The following is a 23977-nucleotide window of genomic DNA, read 5'->3' on the forward strand; positions in this document are numbered from 1 at the left end:
CCCCTAGGGGCCGCCGTAGGTAACCACCATGACTGGTAAGCAGAGATTCCAGCTGCCACTGTCATCTCCATATTTCCAGAACTTCCATCCAATTCAATTTGGGATGAACAGAGAATGGCCAGACTGCTGGCCACAGGTTGCTGGGAGTCCTAGAGGCCTGACCATTAGAAACCAATGTTGCCTGAAAGGGGTTTTCTGGTGTCGGAAAACCTTTACCCCGGCTGCAGTTTGTTTAAAAACAATTGTGATGTTATTCCCTGTGTCCAGCACTGAGTCTCCGCTGCAGCTCCCGGTGTCTGTTATTGTCTGCAGCACTGCAGACAATCAGTGACCCCGCCTGCTCGGAGCAGCTTGTGCTATCAGCTCTGGCAGAGCCAATGAGCTCACAGATTAGCTGCAAGACATCAGCACTGCAGCCAAGAACAAACACCAGGAGCCACAGCAGAGGTTCATTGCTGGACCTGGGGAGGGTGAATAAAGCGATTTTGTTTGTTTTTTTTAACAAAATGCAACTTGGGGACAAGGGTTTTTCCAAAACAAAAAAAAAAAAAAAAAATATTTAATACAACAAAGTTTCCAGACCTCCCATTCATCCCACAGCCTCTGCCTGAAATTCCTGATAACAGAAAGCAATAGCTTCTCCCATCTCCTTCTATAAGCTGGGCTACTGCAAAGCCCAGCAGAAGGATGCAGTTAATGCTCTGCCCCGGTCTCTCGCCTCAGCTCCTTTTGACTCAGTCCCTTTAACATGATGCCAATTAATTGTATATCATGACCCCATAAAAGATGGGCAGACGAGGAGTGAGAAGGTGATAATGACCGAGCACTCAAAGAAGAGTCAAGTATCGAGTTGCAAATGTTTAACGCACTAATTCCCGGTAACATCCACCCAAATGAGCTGCCACCCTAAGCGCCAAGTGTGGGGTGAAGCCATGGCTGCCCGCCGGCCAGCATCATCATTGTGAGCCGCTTTCACCCCTCGAATGAGGCTTTCGCCTTAAAGCGAAGCAATGGCTCCCTGCGGGCGCTGGATGTACTGTACTGGGGGATAGACATGCAGCAGGGGCTGACATCGACTCACCAGCTGTCTGGAAGGAGGTCATTTTGCAACCCCTTTACAGCTGGAGAGTAAATCTATCCGCACACAGATGCCATTGTGGCAAAACCTTAATGAAATCTTCTGGGGGTCGTGCCGAGTTCTGACGACTGGTCAGAAATACACGCCGCCCACACCAACAGATGCTGCCAGGGGTCTGCTGCTGGCCGGCCGGACAGGTACCCAAGTGATGAGGGGTCTGACAATCCCACTTCACCATCAGCAGGTGGGAAAATCATGACCGCAGATAACGGTACATAGCGCACTGGCAGAACAAGCCAACAGGTCCTTAAACCTGGAGGAACTCAGACTATTTGGAGCTTCAGGACCAGAAGAAATTTTTATTTCATTTTTCCCTTTTTACTTTTTGATTGGCATAAGTTTTACTGTTACTTGTGTGAAGTCTCCTAATTTATACAGGATGCCATACAGCACAATCAGCCATGATTTGGAGATATTTATACGAGGCACCGGTTGATCTGTATAAGGCTATGTGCACACGCTGCAGATTCACCTGCGGGTTTTTTCCCGCGGAACCGCAGGTAAAGTGGCCTGCAGTTTTGCTGCGTTTTGCCCTGCGGTTTTACACCTCTACTATGTTAAAGGTGTGAAACCACAGCAGAATCCGCAGAAATAATTGACATGCTGCGGAAAAAAAACCACAGCAAAACCGCGTGGAAAAAACTGCAGTGTGAGCACAGCGGTTTTGAAAACCCATAGGGTTACATGGTACTGTACCATGTCTGCGGAACTGCTGCGGTTCCGCAGGGCCAAAACCACAGCAGAACCGCAGCAAAAACCGCAGCATGTGCACATAGCCTAAAGTGGTTTTTGGGCACAATCACTGGAAAAGGGACGTTCAGCCGCCTCTCAGACAACCTCAGTCACACGCATTACAATGGAGTGGCAGCGCAGCTTATAGGCTATGGCTCTATTCTAACAGATCCCCCACACATTGCCGTTTATCATATCAATGGGTAGCTTGTGGCTGGAAAAACACTTTAAGAATAATTTTATATATTTTTACTATATAAGGTGGTGGTGCTGACGGGAAAAAATCTGTAATAGGTAATACCTGTATTTTGCAGAGATAACGTTCTTACAGTCATGAATAGCTGGTAGTACACTAATGGTATTTTCTTGTATTAAAAAAAACAAAAAAAACTCAATGATTTTTATTATGGGTGCCCTTTAGCGATGCTACTAATCAATATGCTGCAGGGAGTGGTCTGTGGACAGAATTGGTCTCCTTCCCCCCTCTGGCAGCTAACAATATAATCCCTAATTCTCCTGCAGAAGGAGTCTTCCCTGCTATCATCCATGCTGCTGCAGAGGCTCTGATCTTGCCCTGCCATTACAGTGGTCATAGAAAAGGAGCTTAAAAAGGCACCTAGCAATTTGTTATACATTATTGGGGCTGCCGACTGGTGGAGGTCCAGGCCGATCAGTCAAAAACTGCCCTGAGTGCCACATCTCCAAGAGCATGTACGCAGGTTCCAATAGTAAGTCTGTGAGCCTGTACACACCCCTATCACAATAGCAGAGCACTGCAGAGGTGTTGTGTGGTCGTTCAGTCTCACTATGCAGCCCAGATGATATACAGAAAGTTTTTTAAAAAGTTTGTTTTAAAGGGTAACTACCAAGTGAATGTAGAAAAAAAAACAAAAAAACAGGCACGCATTCAAATGTTGCAGCTTGATTGTGGCGTTCACGTCACTTTTACAGTAGGATGCTGGTGACCCCAATGACAAGGTACAGATTTTACTAAAGCACATGTGCGAGTCTGTGGAGCATAGTAGTCAAATGCACACAACATGAATAAAGGGATGGATGTGCAAGTGTTTACCAAGAACGCAATGCAGAAGGCGAAATCCGCAGCAATATCCACATGTAATACACATAAATATAGATACCCATGGATCTATCAGGGCTTGCTCTACACTAGATGATATCCCCCTTCTTTTTTTTTTTAAATCTGAGACGTATGCTTAAAATCGGGGATGTCAAACTCAAATACACAAAGGGCAAAACTAAAAGCGTTTGACAAAGTCATGGGCCAGACTTGAGATTTATTAAAAAAAATGTCTACAATTGAGGGAGCTTTTCCTAATCATCAAATCTAACGATGACCCTTTTCATATAGAAACAAACTTAAAGGGGTTGTCCTACAAAGTTCATTTTAATTAATGGATCTTAGAATAAAATATTGCTATAATATAATATCTTGTGTAAGAGCAGTAAAAAGCATATGGCCCAAAGGCCTAATTTAAATGTGTAGCAACAAGGGATAAACAACCTTGAATAACACAGATGATAAACTATAATGCCAACAAGAGTGCCCCCCCTTGAAAACAGTATGATAGCTCCACAATAAATTCTTCCACAGTACCATCCATGTGTACAGTATGATAACCTTGCTGCCCTCCCCCCCTCCCCCAATACCCCAGACAAAGAATGGTGACCCCATCACAGTATTATACTGGCTCCCACATAGTGCTCCATACAGTAAAACAGGCCCCAGATAGCGATCCATACAGTATAATGACCCCTCATAGAGCTCCGTACGGTAAAACAGTCCTAACATATGGCTCCATATGGTATAATGGGCCCCACATATGCCTTATGGAGCGCTATGTGGGGCGCATTATATCACATGGAGTGCTAATGGACCCCATTATACAGTGCTCCAGACGGCACACTGGGCCCCACGCAGAGCTCCAGACGGCACACTGGGCCCCACGTAGCCGGTATACCGGAAACCAGGCAGTGCTCCAGCCGGTATACCGGAAACCAGGCAGTGCTCCAGCCGGTATACCGGAAACCAGGCAGTGCTCCAGCCGGTATACTGGGTGCCACACAGTGCTCCACGCGGTATACTGGGCGCCAACAGTGTTGCAGGCGGTATACTGGGCGCCACCCAGTGCTCCATGCAGTATATTGGTTGGCACACAGTGCTCCAGCTCCAGGCGGTATACTGGGCGCCACACAATGCTCCAGGCGTTATACGGGCCGCCACACAGTGCTCCAGGTGGTATACTGGGCCCCACATAGAGCTCCAGATGGTAAACTGTGCCCTAACACAATGCCTCATACGGTATAATGGCTCCACATAGTGCACCATACAATATAATGGGCTCAACAACAACAACAAAAAAAACAAGCAAAAAAAATCCCCACTGCCCATTACCCCACTGCTCTGGTCTCTTCATGGCGTTTTAAGATCCTCTACACATTTTGTTACAGCGGGCGCGTTGTAAAGGTGCCATCTTGTCCACTGCACTGAGACATCAGACACAGAGGAGGAATGATGGGAGGGGGAGTGTCAGTTGTTACGGGGTGAATGCGCAATGTCAAGAGGAGGACCCGCCCAGCATTGCAGGCCCAATATACTCGGGAGACCCGCACAATGTTGTGGGCCAAATATACTCACTCTGCAGGCCTATGGGACAGAGTTTGACATACGTGATATAGATTGGGCCAGAGGTTTGTGGTACATTTGTATATCCAGGTCTGAAAGTGACATTAGAATATCTTGCCGACTGGAGGCTACAATACTGCAGGGACCTCACTGCTATCTTAAAGGAGCAATTAAAAAATCATAATGTCTTAAAGTAATGTATACATATATTTTTTGATTTGTGCCAATTTAACTCAATACATTTGCCCCTTTTGAACATATCTCCCTGACCCTCCAGGTGCCATTACAATGTTCCAGGTGCTTCATTACAATGCAGAGCGCCTCTGCAGGGAAGCACCAGGATGTGTATTAGTAACTAAGAGGAGTGATGTACTGAAGGAGAGGGCTAAGAAATACTGCAGGAGGGGGCTCTGCGAAAACAGGCTGTGAGGAGAGATGCAGTGGAGAAAAAGTATTTAGTCAGCCACCAATTGTGCAAGTTCTCAAGAGGCCTGTAATTGACATCATAGGTAGACCACAACTATGATAGCCAAAATGAGAAAACAAATCCAGAAAATCACCTTGTCTGATTTGACAAGATTTATTTTGCAAATTATGGTGGAAAATAAGTAATTGGTCACCTAAAAACATGCAAGATTTCTGGCTCTCACAGACCTGTAACTTCTTCTTTAAGAGGCTCCTCTGTCCTCCACTCATTACCTGTAGTAATGGCACTTGTTTTAACTTATTATCTGTATAAAAGACACCTGTCCACAACCTCAAACAGTCACTCCAAACTCCACTATGGTGAAGACCAAAGAGCTGTCAAAGAACACCAGAAACAAAATTGTAGCCCTGCACCAGGCTGGGATGACTGAATCTGCAATAGGCAAGCAGCTTGGTGTGATGAACTCAACTGTGGGAGCATGAATAAGAAAATGGAAGACATACAAGTCCACTGATAATCTCCTTCAATCTGGGGCTCCACGCAAGATCTCACCCCGTGGGGTCAAAATGATCACAAGAATGGTGAGCAAAAATCCCAGCACCACATGGGTGGACCTAGTGAATGACCTGCATAGAGCTGGGACCACCGTAACAAAGGCTACTATCAGTAACACACTACACCACCAGGGACTTAGATCCTGCAGATGCAGTGCCAGATGTGTCCCCCTGCTTAAGCCAGTACATGTCCGGGCCCAACTGAAGTTTGTTAGAGAGCAGTTAGATTATCCAGAAGAGTATTGGGAGAATATCATATGGTCTGATGAAACCAAAGTGGAACTGTTTGGTAGAAACAAAACTCGTCATGTTTGGAGGAGACAGAATGCTGAGTTGCATCCAAAGAACAACATACCTACTATGAAGCATGGGGGTGGCAACATCATGCTTTGGGGCTGTTTCTCTGCAAAGGGACCAGGACGACTGATCCGTGTACATGAAAGAATGAATGGGCCATGTATCGTGAGATTTTGAGCGCAAATCTCCTTCCATCAGCAAGGGCATTGAAGATGAAATGTGGATGGGTCTTTTAGCATGATAATGATCCCAAGCACACCGCCAGGGCAACGAAGGAGTGGCTTCGTAAGAAGCATATGAAGGTCCTGGAGTGGCCTGGCCAGTCTCCAGATCTCAACCCCATAGAAAACCTTTGGAGGGATTTGAAAGTCTGTGTGGCAGAGCGACAGGCGCAAAACATCACTGCTCTAGGGGAGATCTGCATGGAGGAATGGACCAACATACCACCAACCGTGTGTGCCAACCTTGTGAAGTCTTACAGAAAACGTTTGACCTCTGTCATTGCCAACAAAGGATATATAACAAATATCGAGATGAACTTTTGTTAATGACCAAATACTTATTTTCCACCATAATTTGCAAAATAAATCTTGCCAAATCAGACATGTGATTTTCTGGATTTGTTTTCTCATTTTGACTCTCATAGTTGTGGTCTACATATGATGTCAATTACAGGCCTCTCATCTTTTTAAAGTGGGAGAACTTGCATAATTGGTAGCTGACTAAATACTTTTTTCCCCACTGTATACACACTACAGGATGGGGCCAAGATATACGGCAGGAGGGGGCTCTGTATACAGAGGCTATTAGGAAAAATACACACTGCAGGATGGGGCTCTGTGTGATATAGACATTGCAAGATGGAAATATACACAAGGGGATGAGAGTAAAGATATACTGCAGGATGGGGCTATATACAGGGAATGTTTCTTGCCTGCGTCTGAGAGATCAGTGATGTGAATCTACAAATAATACTCTATTGCATATGAAAAAGGATTATATTCTGCCATATGTATCAACAGAGCAGCATCTGAAGTTTCAGATCATTCATCTGTCAGAAGCAGGCAACAAATATAATTATGCACTACCATTGTGGAGGAGGGGAATTAGGTTCTGCTAGAACAAGCTAACAATGTAAAACTGCACAGACAGCTATACTGATGTAGATGGCAGAAGATAAAACTGGTCAGGCAGGGTACAGTGCAGCAGCAGAGAGTGCACCGAGGCATAAGGCAAGTTCTACACTTAGATTAGCTTGATGATAAGAAGTGGGGCTAGTCAGGAGCACACAGGAGACAGGAAGGGGACTGCAGCACTGCGGAGAAGCAGGGTGCTGCTGAGAAATGTAGGATTAGCAAGAAAGAATAGGACAGTCCATTCTGCTATGTGAAGCTGCATGCGCAAAGAGCAGATAGAAATAAAAAAAAGGTACAAGAAAAATGTTATGTTGGGCTTAGTTTGTATGTTACCAATAAGAATGCATTTACTGTTTTTTGTGAAAAATAACGCGCTACTGGGAATAATAACCCTTTAAAGGGAATCTGTCATGAAAAATAGCACAATTGACCTGCAAATATTGGGTTCATCTGCAGGTTAACAGTGTTCGGACACCGTGTGGAGCCGGCACTGAGAGCCCCGCTGCTAGGAGGAACTGAACTCTACTTCCTCCAGCAGCATTCAGCTTCCAGTTATATTGATGCACCACTCAGTGTATGGTATAATTAATAGCATTATTTTACAAGACAGGTTCCCTTTAAGGAGCAGCTGAAGAACTTCCATGAATCCATTCCCTTTGGGATATCCCAATAAATCCCTGGTATTAGATTATTAGAGGTTCCAAACCAACCTCCTACAGTTTACAGGTCTTTTTCGGCATACCTGCCTGCCGCTGCTTGCATTACAGTCTTATTAGGCCAGTGACATTTCCTAGAACCAAATAGTTGGCCTAGAAGTAAAATTTTGAATGAACAAGCAAGAAAAATGATCCTCTCAAATTTCATAATTAGTACAAATCCCACTGTACAAGTCGTGGCACAACACGGGGGACATCTCTCATCGCCGCTGGGTGTAAAGCTCCCGAGATGCCACCAGAGAACCATCAAATTATGGGGAACAGATCTGCGCAAAACAAAAGGAGCGATGATGTGCGGGATCCCATGAGCTAACTGCAGTCCCGCCATCCTAATGGGGGCTCATGTTTTCTATACGATATGGAGACATGAAGGAATAATTTACAGCCTGCTGTCCTGATGCCAGCTTCACCTTACGTGACCAGCAGGCAGCACATCAGCACGGCAGCCCAGTTGCACCGCACAGTGGACACATGCACCTAATTGATTCGTCTTCAGCATGTTCTTTCCCATCATTTCCAACAAGTGGCGGAATTCATACGGTCAGTGGATTCAGACCAATTAATTGTTTTATGGGATGGAAAATTGCTCCAAGGAGCAGACCAGCCAGTTGTTGATATATAAGACTTCCTGGACCAGTCATAAACCAAGTGGAGAACTAAATCTCTGACAGCCTCGGACCAAAGCCCTCGAGAAAGAACCAGAATGTGCCAAGATTCACTGCACGTAGAATAAAAAGGGCATTTTCACCCTAAATGTAAGGGAGTTCCTAATATATTTAATATTCTTCCTTAGCATCTTCAAGATCACTTCAGTGAATGGGAATAATATGTGAATATCAGCGATAATGCTTTGCAGTGAACACATTTCTATCTGGTCTAGGTTCACTTTTCTAATCCTATGTAACCATATAACCTGGTAAACCTGACAGCGGACACATGTGTGGCACCCCTGAGGCTCAGTCGCCACAGAGGTACTGCACCTTATCCTAAGGTGTAATGCACCACCACCTAGGTAAGTTGGGAGCTCCTTTCCACACTCCAACACTCGCATCCCACACAACAGAGTAGTTCTGCACAACCACATTGCGGCTCAGTGCTTAGAGAGTAGCAGAGCACCTCTGGTGGTTCCCTGCATGGAACACTGGATGTGCTGGGAGGTGGGTGGAGTTGAGATCCATATAAAAGGTTGGGAAGGTTTAGAATTACAGGTCAGTCTGACGGGAGGTCAGGCGGGAGAAGGACAGTCAGTCAGGAGAGTGAGGATGGGTCCGAGAGGAAGGAGATCCCTAGAAGAGGGAGAGAAGAAGGAGTGTTGCAGCTGCCTTAGTGATCTGAGCCAGCTGGCATGGGAAATGAACAAGAGAGAGAAAGACGTAGAACTGCAACCTAAGCTTCCATAGGAAAGAGAGACAAGTACGGAACGAAGGAGTAGAGAGAACAGAGAGGAGTTGTGGGTTGGAAGAGGAACCCTGCCAATAGGTTCTCAGCGCAAGGCCGGGGCCCGGTCCCCGAGGTTGTATGGACACTTATGGTTCTGCAGCAGACACCGGTGGAGTAGTTGGCTGTAAATGCACTACTCCCATCTAAGACTGGGGGCACAACAGCAACTGAATAGAGAGCCAGGACTCCAGAGAAAGGAGTCCCCGAGAGAGGCTACAGCTGTCTGCCATACGAGTAGAGTTGTTAGGAACATCTGACAGGAGGAACTCCAGAGTACCACGATACTGGGGCTCTTTACACCTTAAGGCGCAATAGAGGAGTCCTTCAGGAAAGGTACATGTTGGCGGAGTGTTGGAGAAGAGAATCCTGACTTGCCCGGGAGGTTGATTGAGTCTCTGCCCCGGAGGACACGGCATGGAGGCAGGCACCAGTGTGTACCACGGACTGTGAGTAAAGCTTTGGAACTGCAAGCCCTGGTGTCTTCCATTCATTTGTGCGCTAACACCGTCTCAGCACCGCTACATCTGGGTACCAACATTCCTCACACCGCCTGGGCCTATCCTCATCTTTTGCAATTACACTGCCCTGGGGTTACAGCTTCACCTGTGGGGAGCTACACCATCTATGCTGCAACACACCATCAGCCCCAGAGGATCTGCACGCAGCGTTGGCTTAACATCTTGCTTGCCAAACACCACAGGTGGCGTCACGAACTGTTCACATAAACTATATCACAAACCACCATTGATTTGGGCGCCCAGGGCCACGGACCGGGTCACCGCTGCTGTGACACATTTCCCCCTGACACCGGCCCGGTACCGAGTACCCCACAGCCTTGGGAGGGCGACCCAATTTTGGCGCCACGAAAAGGATGACGAGACCCGATGCCATCGGGTTCTGTGTGCCTAAGATTTGTTGGACTTTATACTCTTGAAAATGTGCAGAAGACCTGATTTGATGGACTGTAAAATGGACATTAGAAATGGCCGCTGGCGCGGAGAAGAAGGGCGTGAAGAGACAGGAGGTCCTAGGAAAAGACCGTGAAGAGTCTTGGGCCTCCCCTGCCTGAATTACTATGTGACAGCGACATGGCCCACCCCCCGAGGGGTTCGTATACTGGCTTGGTATGGAGGCACTGGACGAAGACGCCGCCCCCGGAAGGAGGGGCAGAAGAAACCAGTGGCGGGAAAGGGGTCGAGGCAGGAAGAAGAACGCCATTTTGGAGAGTGAGGGAAGGAGGCCTGGAGAGCGCGTGGAGGTTGAGTTGGATCTCTCCGGCACCATGGCTGAAGGCTCCGATCCGATCTCGGAAATGAACTGCCAGCAGCTGGAGGACGAAATCGCCCAGCTGACGTGCCGCCTGCAACTGAGGCAGGAAGCATTATGGACATTGAATCTGCAGCGCACCCAGGAGGGGCCTACACCTGCGGTACCCGCGGCACCGGTAACCGCCGCTGCTGCACCGGACCTTTTCCCGGCAGACCCTGTGGAGCCTGGAGCCGCTGCCATATCACCGGCAGCGTACTCTGTACCCTCTTTGCCGCTACCACCAGAGGAGTTGTATACAGCCCAGGGAGCTGAAACGGAGGAAGAGAAGCCCCTGCCCGGACCTGACGCGGCTGCGCAGGTCCCACCAGCGACCCCCGTGGAGCCGGAGCGGCCATTGGCCCCACCGCCGTCCCCGGTGTCTCACCGGGCAACACCCCTTGCCACCACGCCTGCACCAGAGCAGAGACCGCACCGCCGGGAACTCCCAGGTATATACCCCGGCCCTCCTAATGGGTTGATGGGGAGGTGGAGGAGGTCCCTGCTGCTAGGGGTACGGTTGGAGCCGGCACGCCCGATCCGACATCTTCGGGGAAGAGAGGGGTCTGGATCGTTTTGGGACGGTGATCTCGGGATCCCTTCACTGCCAAGTCCCCAGGTAGTTGCTTATCAGCGCCGACAAGCTGCAGAAGCCCTAGGAGCTAGACCTCGTACCAAGACAGCGGAACCACCTATCGAGGAGGAGCAGTTGATGGGCATTGAGATGCATCATGGTTTCCTTTTGCCACAGCTTCAAGGCCATTTAGCAACAAACCAGAATCAGGATGAGGACAGTTCCAGTTCGGCTTCCAGAACCCCAGGAGGGGACCACAATTAGAAAATTTTCAAAATCTCGTTACCCAGGAGAGTTTGTTTGCACCGTTGTGCCGGTTTCTATTTTTGTTGTTATGTTTTTCTGGTAGCACTTTTGTTGCCTAATTTTTGCAGTGGCAGCATTCTTCAATTTTGAACTACAGTGATCATGAACTTGGAGTGTATCACAAACTCTCTTAGTTTGCGCCTCTTTAGGTGCTTTCTCTTGGTTTTACATAAAAACACTTTGCGAAGATGATGTTTTGCATGGACACTTTTCGAAGATGATGTCTACCTCAAAGGACCCTGAAAGAAGTCCCGGCAGGGAGCGGTGTCCAGCACTTACAAGAATCTTTGAAATGTTTTATTGTTGATGATGTGTTTTATAAGAGTATTAGTAACTGAGAAATGGCTTTTATAGAGAATGTTTTGATACAGAATTAAGAAGAATTGAAAGTAGACAGGTGACAGACCAGGTACTTGCGGTCAGCATCTTGCATCTAGAAGAGACAGTGAAAGTAGAAAAATTATCAAGAAATGTGTACGAGAGAAGGAAAAGCTGAATAATACTGAAGTGATAGTGAGTCACAGATAATGGCACTTAGAATGAAAAATTGCACTTTTTGACTTGAAATTTAGATAGTTAAATAAGAATTGTTTGTAACGTTCAAGAATAAGTACCTCCTATACTAGGAAGTTTAGTATAAGAAAAGTTTGTTCTGCATTACAAAATTTTTGTATGTTTCTTTGCTGTCAACTTTGTTTAACTTGCAGCCCGTGGACGTGCTGTGTTTTACGGGGGGGGTATGTGGCGCCCCTGAGGCTCAGTCTCCACAGAGGTACTGCACCTTATCCTAAGGTGTAGTGCACCATCACTTAGGTAAGTTGGGAGCTCCTTTCCACACTCCAACACTCGCATCCCACACAACAGGGTAGCTCTGCACAACCACATTGCGGCTCAGTGCTTAGAGAGTAGCAGAGCACCTCTGGTGGTTCCCTGCATGGAACACTGGATGTGCTGGGAGGTGGGTGGAGTTGAAATCCATATAAAAGGTTGGGAAGGTTTAGAATTACCGGTCAGTCTGACGGGAGGTCAGGCGGGAGAAGTAGTCAGTCAGGAGAGTCTGAGAACGGGTCCGAGAGGAAGGAGATCCCTAGAAGAGGGAGAGAAGGAGTGCTGCAGCTGCCTCAGTGATCTGAGCCAGCTGGCACGGGAAAGGAACAAGAGAGAGAAAGACGTAGAACTGCAACCTAAGCTTCCATAGAAAAGAGAGACAAGTACGGAACGAAGGAGTAGAGAGAACAGAGAGGAGTTGTGGGTTAGAAGAGGAACCCTGCCTATAGGTTCTCAGTGCAAGGCCGGGGCCCGGTCCCCGAGGTTGTATGGACACTTATGGTTCTGCAGCAGACACCGGTGGAGTAGTTGGCTGTAAACAAACTACTCCCATCTAAGACTTGGGGCACAACAGCAACTGAATAGAGAGCCAGGACTCCAGAGAAAGGAGTCCCCGAGAGAGGCTACAGCTGTCTGCCATACGAGTAGAGTTGTTAGGAACATCTGACAGGAGGAACTCCAGAGTACCACGGTACTGGGGCTCTTTACACCTTAAGGCGCAATAGAAGAGTCGTTCAGGAAAGGTACATGTTGGTGAAGTGTTGGAGAGGAGAATCCTGACTTGCCCGGGAGGTTGATTGAGTCTCTGCCCCGGAGGACACGGCACGGAGGCAGGCCCCAGTGTGTACCACGGACTGTGCGTAAAGCTTTGGAACTGCAAGCCCTGGTGTCTTACATTCATTTGTGCGCTAACACCGTCAGCACCGCTACATCTGGGTACCAGCATTCCTCACACCGCCTGCGCCTATCCTCATCTATTGCAATTACACTGCCCTGGGGTTACTGCTTCACCTGTGGGGAGCTACACCATCTATGCTGCAACACACCATCAGCCCCAGAGGATCTGCACGCAGCGTTGGCTTAACATCTTGCTTGCCAAACACCACAGGTGGCGTCACAAACTGTTCACATAAACTATATCACAAACCACCATTGATTTGGGCGCCCAGGGCCACGGACCGGGTCACCGCTGCTGTGACACATTTCCCCCTGACACTGGCCCGGTACCGAGTACCCCACAGCCCTGGGAGGGCGACCCACATGCAACCCATGGATAGGGGAGCATGGAGCAGATTTTTGCTGCACAATTCTAGACATATACTGTATGTATAACTGGTGAAATGCTGCAGCGTTTCAGAGAAAAACTTAGGTTAACAGTCGCCGGGGGAATCAAGTCACACGGGAGGCTAGTCAGACAGACGGGTCCCTGGCGGCATCTCTCCACCCGCTGTCCTGGAGTGACAGGTCTCTCCCTGAGTGAATATGTAGGGACAGACCTGTCATTCTAGGGCAGCGGGTGGGAAGAGGCTGCCGCAGACCCACCTGTCCGACTAGTCTCCCATGCGGCTGTGTCCCTAGCGACTAGTAAAGTATACGTTTTAGGAGTTTCATAGTTAAACATATACAGCTTAAATTGTGCAGCAAATATCTGATAGATGCTGCATGCCGATCGGCAGATTGCATCAGTTGTCAGGTTCCCTTTAAGGACCACAGGCAATGGGGCAACAAAGCAATTATATGAAAAAGGGGTTGACCGACCTCAGGCTACAAGCCTGCAGTCACTATGTAACACTACATGTGATTGCAGACTTGTGAATCCTCAAATCGCGCACTGCGAGGATTCTCTGGAATTGGCAGGCCTATGACCGCAAGTATGTGATTTGCACACATGTGGTCAGCTGCCGACTAGACGTGCGCAGCCTCGCTCAATGACCGGAACTATGCATCTCTATATGAGAGAGAGAGAGAGAGAGAGAGAGAGAGAGAGAGAGAGAGAGAGAGAGAGAGAGAGAGAGAGAGAGAGAGAGAGAGAGAGAGTCACCGACCAATCACGAAGCATCTTTCATTTTACAACTGTTCAAAAGAAGCTGAGCTGTGATTGGTTGCTATGAGTAACAGTTTTCCTTGCGACCAATCACTAAGCATCTCTCATTTCACCAGAGCTGGTTAAAAGTAGCTGAGCTGTGATTGGTTGCTATGAGCAAGTTTTCCCACTTGACAACACCTCAGCAGACACTGACATGGTGGGAGAAATCTAGCATCCCCGGGAACATAAGCTCCCAGCCATTGTCTGCCCCCGAAAGGAGCAGAGAGCACATGACAGAAATGAATCCCCCCTCCCTGCCCATATCCCCATTACACATCCTCCATCCCGTAGGCACATCTTCCATCTTAAAGGGATCATTGGTATGGAAGTCAGAGCAAATCCATCCAGGGCTTTGGTTTTGACCCAAGGCCTCTCTTAAAGGGATCCCTGGTATGGAAGTTAGGACCGTTCCACTCAGCTCTGTGGTTCTGTCCCCAGGGTCTTTTAAAGGGATCATTGGTATGGAAGTTAGGGCAAATCCACTCTGCGCTTTGGTACTGACCCCAGGCCTTTCTTAAAGGGATCTCCTGTACGGAAGTTGGGGTAAATCCCTCAGCGCTCTGATTCTCACCCCAGGCTTCTATTAAAGGGATCATTGGTATGGAAGTCAGGACAAATCCACTCAATGCTCTGGTTCTGACCCCAGGCCTCTCTTAAAGGGATCCCCAGTATGGAAGTTAGGACAGTTCCACTCAGCTCTCTGGTTCTGACCCCAGACTGATGGGATGATGTGGGATATTAGGGGGAGTAGTCAGGTGGCTCTGACTGACAGAATGATGTGGGATATTAGGGGTAGTAGTCCGGTGGCTCTGGCTGACGGGATGATGTGGGATATATGCGGAGTGGGCGGGGCTCTACACTCAGCATAATATATATATATATTTTTTCATAATAATTTGTTATAACTAACCGTAGTTAATTACTATGCCTGGGCAGCGCCAGGCTCTTCAGCTAGTATCACATATTTGTGATCACATGAAAGCTAGCTCCTGTTGCCGGCACAGGAGAAACCTCACAGCGTGCAGCGCACAAGATGTGAAGATTTACAAGCCTGCAATCACATGTAGTGACTGCAGACTTGAAGCCCCTTTAAGGTGGAGAGAGAAAAAAAAAAAAAAAACATTAAATAAAAACAATGCCCACATCAATCCGAAAAAAGAGCAAAAATTTAATTATAATAATATAGTGGCCCAAAAAAATTTTGGATAAACAATCACAATGTTGTTAGAAAGCGGCTTGTCATTTAGGACCAAAAAAATTCTAGTTATTAAGGAGACGTCATGCATGACAACAATGTGAAAGCTTTCCTATCAGAGTTGCCCTTTAATGCCTTTGCTGATTTATGCAGCAGCATGTGACCCTTATCTCAGTATGGATAGACGTGTATGGACCACATGGAGATGGAGCATGCATGACAATAACTGGTACTTGGACTCTTGGACAGTCCCTCTGTATATTGGGGTCATATGCTGTCGTTGGTGAGGGCATAGTGATAGGATATAGTCAGGATACCTGACTGTCTAGACCCACCAACCCCTTGACCATATAGATAAAAGGGCAAGGTCTGACTGAGCCATCACTACCTATGCTGAAACTAAATGAAATACTGAAGCATTCAGGTCCGGCATGAGGAATGCCAGCGCCCCGAGTGACGTCCTATAAGAAGGGCTAGCAAATAAGGACTAGCATAATACTGCACTTCCGTCTGGGGAACCCGATATCTTTGAGCCCACTGGGATTTATTTTCAGAACGGGAGTGAAAGGGGCAGACATCAACATTTGATACCAAGTGGAGGAGGCATCAGCCCACGCTTACATGAAACTCTGTTGTGTTGAGAATGTGACGGCCATCTGGACTCCAGCAGGACGACACCAGCCCTGCCGAGCCTTCATCGATCTTACAGTGCCAATCGGACTGCTCCAGAGACCAGACCTGGGGGAAAGAAAAAAAAAAAAAAAAAAGAAGTGAGAGTGATACTAATGACTGGACAGACTACGGGAGCACAAATCTGGTGAAGGATGAAGGACTGGCGCTGGATCCCGCTGCAGAAGTAAGTGCTGGCCGTAATAATCCACATTCCAAGCGACGGCAGCTGGAACATCCATTTATTCCGCCTCGTGTTTAAAGCCTACACTAAATGATGCTCGCTGATACTAATGCTGCTCTCCATAACACAACAGTCGGGGTCCCAAGAGATGCCGGCACCGCGGACCACTACCTCTATAATTGGTCATTCTGATTTGCAAGCCAATATCACGTGTGTGTGTGTGTGTGTGGAGGGGCCAATATGAAAAAGATGTGGTACAGATCCGCATCCCCAGATTTCTGTTTGCAGTCAGTGAATGGAATCGTGGCGTGCATTTAGTGCTCCACAGCTCTTTAGAGAGGTCAGTCTTGATCAGGAGGGGTTCTCACCTTTTGGGTGGAAACAATGATTCGATTCACTGACAGCAAGCTGAAAAAATGAAACTGACAGTCTTTGTGTTAAAACGTATCTGTAGAGTTGTAGAACTTTTCAGGATGCAATGATTACACTTTACATGACATCTGACTATCCTTCCATTTTTTTAAAAAAAGATGGTGCAGCAGGTTCCCCCGTATCTGCACTTCTGCAAAATATTGGAAAATCCATAATGAAATCCTCTTAATATCTCGCTGTGCACTAGGGCTGTGTTCAGACTTGCTCCCCTTCTGTCCATTGCATATGCATTTAATATAGCTATAAACCTTCATGAACTACGGTCGTGTCCTTTTGGCATGTGTTTGCACAATGAACAATCGCATATCTGCTATACAGTAAGAGAATATATACAGCGAGTACCGTATATGCTATTTTTACAATATAAGTCAATGGTACCTATATAGTGACATAAGTTATAGTCTTTCTTGGAAGATATAGATCAAGGAATATTCAACATGTTTTCTGATGAAAAATTAGGTTTAAAACAGTGTCTTAAAGTGCCCACACATATAAGAGCAAAATTAGCACAACCAGTCAATTTCAAAATGATTGGCCGATCATCGATCTTTACTCTCCACTGATGGCAGATGTCAGGGGAAACCAGGATCGGGCATATTGGACTTTAACATGCCTGATTATTTGTCCACAAGAGAGATAGGTTGCTGCCATTAAGGAGGCATACATGCTCAGCTAAGCTGAGGGTGATGTGTATGGCAGGCATAGCTGTCAGCTCAGGGTATATGCACATGGCAGCTTTACTGGGCAGATCCTGTAAAAGCACCGCAATAGAATGAACAGAACGCACAGCAATGTAAAGACGACATTGCTGTGCACATGTTCAGTCTTTTGGTACTTCTTTTATCTGCTTCATGGTTTGGAAACCATGATGGTAGAAGCGTGTTTCATCTCCAGGCGGCTCCCACTAGGGAGGTGCTCACTAGTTATAGTATTAATCTACAGAAAAACAAAAAAAAAAGAAAAATGTTGCAAAACCAAAGAAGAGGCCACTTCAGGAAAAAGACTGCCGGCTCTTTCCTAAAGCGGTTTCACCTCGAAATCCCTCGGCGGGTGGGCCTTCACATACAGTAAAAAGAATATTTGGTTGACGGTTATTTAAGGTGAACAGCCAGCCTAAGCAATACGTGGGGTCTGTGTGGCTAGCGGCTTTCCAGGTCCTTGAAGTTGTCAGCAGCGAGGCTAAGATCTGCCTTTGGGGATCTGTAATAGTTCATAGCTGACCTTACAAGACAGAAGAGTAAGGTGACGGGTGCGGGAAGATAACTTTCCTACTAATAGATACTTATCTCATGTAGCCCCAAAGAGTTGTGCAGAAACTCCCAGTATATAGCAATAAAAGAAAAAAAAAAAAGGTGGATTGCAACTGGATGATTTTTTGTTTTTAATGCTGACGTCTATAGAAAAGGGATCCTTTAAATCGCCAAGCATTTTTCTTCTGTTTGAAAAGGATCCGTTTTTTTCCTTACTGGATCCACTTCATACGGGTGATTACTGGACATGTGGCCTCAATGATCTTAGACAAATGACGGCTGAACCCGCCGATGTCGACAAATTCATCCGACAGTCTAGTCTATTTGGTGGTGGCGGCCGAATGATGGTCGGGAGAGATGTCCGTCACACGTCTGATTTTAGACTGCCAATTGCATTTTTCTCCCTGAGATAAGCCATCAGATAACGGGACATAGACAACACAGGGGCGAACGGCCAAACAGGCTCCGGTGTATGGGACATTCAGAGGGCACTGTTCACAGTGACTCCGGTCCAAATTGCCCCATTCACACCGGAGCAGGTGAGGCCAAGAATGATGATTTTTAAGCAGTTTTACCTGAAGGAGGAGCACACTGCTCAGTGCCCGTGTGAGCAGCAGCCTGTTAATGCCAGCTGGATATTATGAAAAGACCCTCGTTCTCAATAACCCTGCGGTGTAAATGCACCATTACCTGCCAAGGTCGCTGCCGCTCCAGCACTGCCTCTGCCCTTCTCCCCAATAGTCTATGTATTAAAGTCATCAGCAAAAAACATCAATCTACATCCTGTGACCACTGCAGACAATTACTGGCTCCAGCGGTTATCAGTATTACCACTGATATCAGTGACTGGCTGCAGCAGTCACTTGTTGTAGTTGGGTCATTATCACAGCTACCCTGTAGCCTGGAGGAGTGGTAATATAAAGAAGGGTGAACATTTTAGCAACATGCATGCTAGGCTTTATTTGCGTATAGGTCTCAGTCTTGATCTAGAACTATTCCTTCACTACCCCTGAATGGCCCCTAGATAATAATCGTCCGGGTGGCCACGTTCTGCGATGCAATCAAACCGTCACTGAAAGAGCAGCTCCGACTCCCCATAGAGAAGGCAGGGATGGTTTATTACAGTCTCTGCCTTCTTGATCACTGAATACACATTGCTGAACGAGGAGGCTGTAATATACCAGCCCCAGTTACCGGGGAAGTCAGGTGAACAAAAATGTATTTAAATGGAATCTGTCAGCAGGTTTTTGCTACCTCATCTGAGAGCAGTATACTGTAGGCAAAGGGATCTTGATTCCAGCAATGTGTCACTTACTCTACTGGGTGCAGCAGTTGTGACACAATCAAAGTTCTTAGATCTAGCAGAGCTCAGAAAGCTGCACCCGCCCACACCAGGTTCTCCATGTCCATTGTCTAGTGACAGGGAGCTGCTTATCACAGGAAGGGACAGACTCAGCCCAGGGCTTACCAGGCCAGTTAGTTACAGCAATGATAATGGCCTGGTGATAAAACCTTCAGTGAACAACAGCACACAGCCTGATAAGTGACACATTGTTGAATTCAGTGTTTTAACCCCTACCTCATGCTGTCCTCAGAGGATATGACAAAATCTTAATGACAGATTCCATTTAAAATATGGAAATGCTCCTCAAAGGTCTATTGTGGGGAAACAATATTGGAAATAAATACAATTAAACAGACACCGCCAATCCAAATCGCTTTTACAAGTCCCACCCCTTAGGGAAAAAAAATGAGTATCCGATATATAAAGATAATTGTTACAGATAAGGGAACACGTTTTTAAATGCATTTTAGCAGTCTTTTGTGGTGATAAAAAATATGTAAAAACAGACAAATATTTTGTTTATTTTCCCACCGATAACAAAAATATTAAAACACACAAGACTATGACAACTACATAAAAATTAAGGCACGAAAAACGTGCAAAAATTATTTGAATATCCAAATTAAAAAAAAAAGTTTACAGCTCTTTAAACCACATATACGAAAAAAAGCACTCAGATCCCAGTTAATGTAAATGCGCACTGGGTCAGGAGAAGCCCATACTGTAGGTGTACTCAGTGAGAGCGCGGGGCGCACAGTCAGTGGGGAGAGAGCGCGGTGGCGCACAGTCAGTGGGGAGAGAGCGCGGGGGCGCACAGTCAGTGGGGAGAGAGCGCGGGGGCGCACAGTCAGTGGGGAGAGAGCGCGGGGGCGCACAGTCAGTGGGGAGAGAGCGCGGGGGCGCACAGTCAGTGGGGAGAGAGCGCGGGGGCGCACAGTCAGTGGGGAGAGAGCGCGGGGCGCACAGTCAGTGGGGAGAGAGCGCTGGCATCCTCTGATCTCCCATTCCTGGCCGTTTATGGCCTTCAGAGAAGAGCTGGAAATAAAAGCGAGCGCTTACAGACCCCATACTGCATGGCTCCTACAGTGTCGGTGTATAAGTGAAGGACAGGGAGGGATTTGAGCTTAGGAAGTGATCACTTTCAGAAAGTGAGTGCAGTCATTCAAGACCACCCAGTCTCACGGCACACACCTGTACAAGCCCCCTCTTGTACATCGCACACAAGATGAACATGGAGTCTGCAGACCACTCGACATGCTGGATCTGGTCCAGGCAGGTGTAGAGCTGCAGGATCTGTAAGGTGCTCACATCCCGGATCACCAGTCTGTACTGGACACAGGAGGCCTGAGGACAAAGAGCAGAAACGTGAGAAGAGGGCTCGTCATACCACCGCCATCTGCACCTCATCTGAGCGGAAACTTTCCTCTTCGCATCCAAACGCTGAAAACTCCTGCAGACCTAACACTTCTCACATCTGAAACTTTTTTTTTAGCAAAATAATTTGTTCAAATACAAAATAAAAAAAAAAAAATAATGAAAAATATATACATCGCGCCACACTTGCCATAGACTTCAGTACAAGTCGCAGGTGCCATGCAACTTGAAAGAGAACTGCTGTCGTGTGCCACATGGCGCCATTTAGCCCGAGCCTAAACAGACATTTTTACTGCATGGCACACAGCAAAAAGTTACAATTAGAGGGGTTGTCTGGGAAAAATTAAAATGTTCCCAGTGACTTGGTTTGTTAAAAACTAGCAGACGGAGCAATACTGCCCTCTGGGCGCTTACCTGCCTCCAGCGCAGGACGCACTGTGGTCTGTGTTTACACCACAAGTGAGACGTCACCATTCAAGGACCGCTGCAGTCTGTGACTGGCCGCAGTAGTCAGGGGACTTCTGCAGCGTGTCACTCACGTCACCAATGATACGCTGCAGACGTCACCTGTCTTAGGCAAATTCCATGAACCCCAGAAAGTGGCCAGAACTGCTCATCGTGCAATGAACAAGCCCTGATGACGCAGTACAGGAGTAGAGGTACACCGTCTGAAAGCAGCAACACAAGAAGGATTTATTATTTCTATAAAGCAATTTCATTAGAACATCCACCCAGCGCCCCAGATTTGTATCTCCGGCCTTTAGGGTGAAGGTAACATCATTTTTACCATAGGATAACCAGCCTAAGGCTGGTTTCACATTAGCGCTTTTGTGCGCAGCGCATCGGGCGCACCAGTGCGCATGCGCACTGCGCACCTATATTTTACATGATGTGCGCATGGTCTTGCGCATATTTGCGCTTTCGTGCGCATGCGTTTTTTTGTCTTTTGCGCCAGGCGCGTCAGACGCAACATGTTGCATTTTTGGTTCCGCCCTGTCTCGTTAAAACAACGCATGCGCACGGAATGCGCACGGAATGCGCAAAAACACCACATTGGAGCCTATGGGAGCGCAATACTTGCGCATGGTCTTGCGTTTTTATGCGCATGCGTTTTTTACATAAACATGACTGAAATTTGGTCTAGACAGTAAAAAAACAAAATTGAACCAAGGTGATAAAATGGTGTGGGCACTGGGATTCCACAATACTTTAAGGATTGCTCACTAGTGGACACACAGCACAAGCTGCACCAATGTAAGTATGAAAAACCTAATGTCTGGCTGAAATTTCAATACATTTCTATGTACTTATGTCTCTTTTTTTTTTTATTGCAGCATGTCTTCATCTGGTGAAGAATATGTCCCCGGGACAGGGCAAGAGGCAGAAGAAGTGAGTACTATGCTTCCGTATGGATTTGAAAAAATAAACACATGTGATTAATTTTTTTGGTTTAATTTTCAGAGCTCATCCTCCATCACGCCACCACCACCGGAGGAACGGCAGGAGCAGCAAGGCCAAGTGCGGGCGGGTAGACGTGATGTAAGTACAGACGGACTGTTTTTTTTTTTTTTTTTTACTTATTTTCTAGTCTGGTTTTTTTTTTTTTTTTTTTTTGGTATTTTTTAATTTTATTTTTTTTAAATTTTCATGGTTGTTTTTTTCGATGTTTGTTGTTTTTTTTCCATTTATTTCCATTTAAAACAAATAATTTTTTCATGGATTGTTTATCAATATCTAGGGCTCAAAGTGTGTGTATGTGTGTGTGTGTGTTTGTGTGTGTGTGTGTGTATGTTTGTTTGTTTGGGTATATGGGCACGGGACTATGGGATGGAGGATATATATGATGGGTATATGGGCATGGGATAGAGGATATGTATGATGGTATATGGGCACGGGACTATGGGATGGCGAACATGTATCATGTGTATATGGGCACAGGCATATGAGATGGCGAATATGTATGATGGGTATATGGGCACAGGACTATGGGATGGAGGATATGTATGATGGAATATGGGCACGGGACTATGGGATGGAGGATATATATGATGGGTATATGGGCATGGGATGGAGGATATGTATGATGGTATATGGGCACGGGACTATGGGATGGCGAATATGTATGATGGGTATATGAGCATGGGACTATGGGATGGAGGATGTGTGATGGGTATATGGGCACTGGACTATGGGATGGAGGATATGTATGATGGAATATGGGCACGGGACTATGGGATGGAGGATAATTTTAAATTTATATAACTAACCACAGTTAGTTACTATGCCCGGGCAGCGCCGGGCTCTTCAGCTAGTTATCGATATTTTTTTTTTTTTAAATCTTTCAAAGATTAATGTTTGTCTTTCTTTTCTAGGCTCCACAGCGGGAGGAGGACCTCGCCCTGGACAACGACGAGCTCATCCGTCTAGTCCAGGAGCGAGTCCCGTTGTGGGACACCCGTCACCAACTGCACTCGGACAACGTGGTGATCCGGCGGCTCTGGAACGAGGTGGCCGCATCGCTGATGGATGGCTGGGACAATGCCTCTCCCCGGGTCCGCAAGGATTTTCGTAAGTATTTAAATGCAGTGTGATGCAGCAGTGATCTTGGCCGGGATCACCCAACTGTGTGTGATGCTATTAACTCCATGGAGTTTCTATCATCACACACAGTTGGATGATCACAGCCTCCAGTGCATAGTCTTACTTTTTTTCTTTTTTTTTTTTTTTCCATCACAGTGAACAAAGTCAGAACCCGTTGGCGCTCGATGAAGGACCGCTTCAACAGGGATATCCGTCAGGAGAATAAGGTTCGCAGTGGTGCTGCGGCAAGGACCGGCACGAAGTACCGATACCATCGTGCCTTGGCATTTTTAAGACCGGTCCTTGCCTCCCGAACGTAAGTATTTTCTAGTTGTATTGTGTTTTATTCTGTGCTTTTCTATTCCACAGGAGTTGGCGATTGTTAATTTATGGTAGTAATTTCTTTCTTTTCTTTTCACAGCACCTGGAGCAGCACCCTGCAACCTGGTCCCGAAGCGGTCCTTCATCAAGCTGCCCCGGACCCCTCCCAGCCATCCATCAGCGAGGAAGCACCTTGCAGGTCTGCACCACAGTCATCTGGAGACCAGGAAGCTGGTCGCTCAGGTGTTCCCCTGTCCCAGGTCTCTGCCACTGGTTTTGCGGGCACTTCCCGCCAGCAGCGGCAGAGGACCTTGGACAGGCCTCTCATGCCCGAGTTCGTTGAATTGAGCTCGGTCTTTCAGAGTAGCCTCAAGGCACTCTCCGATAGACTTGAGAGTGGTTTCCTCCTTTTGGACCAACGCTACAAGTCTATCGAGGGTCGCC

The 23977-nt window shown here is 47.0% G+C and overlaps 2 protein-coding genes across 3 annotated transcripts in view; one reads left to right on the plus strand and one right to left on the minus strand.

Moving 5' to 3' along the window:
* The window catches only part of WRAP73 (WD repeat containing, antisense to TP73), an 86244-nt gene that overhangs the window by 55584 nt on the left and 6683 nt on the right, over positions 1 to 23977 (minus strand). The window contains exons 2-3 of one of the 2 annotated variants that reach the window (XM_073561707.1): positions 20450 to 20602; positions 16000 to 16116 (exon numbers count right to left, since the gene is read on the minus strand). In XM_073561707.1, the coding sequence (XP_073417808.1) occupies positions 16000 to 16116; positions 20450 to 20602 (270 nt within the window). The remainder of the gene's footprint in view (positions 1 to 15999; positions 16117 to 20449; positions 20603 to 23977) is intronic. The other variant, XM_073561708.1, reaches the window with a different exon arrangement.
* LOC141074174 (uncharacterized) overlaps positions 23375 to 23977 on the plus strand; it is a 1642-nt gene continuing 1039 nt past the window's right edge. Inside the window, exons 1-2 of the mRNA XM_073561706.1 lie at positions 23375 to 23528; positions 23634 to 23977. The exon at positions 23634 to 23977 is cut by the window's right edge and continues 1039 nt beyond it. Of these exons, the coding sequence (XP_073417807.1) occupies positions 23398 to 23528; positions 23634 to 23977 (475 nt within the window). The 5' untranslated portion in view covers positions 23375 to 23397. The remainder of the gene's footprint in view (positions 23529 to 23633) is intronic.

Source organism: Dendrobates tinctorius, unplaced genomic scaffold (genome assembly GCF_039654945.1).
Source record: "Dendrobates tinctorius isolate UK_male_01 unplaced genomic scaffold, ASM3965494v1 ptg000326l, whole genome shotgun sequence".
In the NCBI taxonomy this organism is placed as follows: Eukaryota; Metazoa; Chordata; class Amphibia; order Anura; family Dendrobatidae; genus Dendrobates; species Dendrobates tinctorius.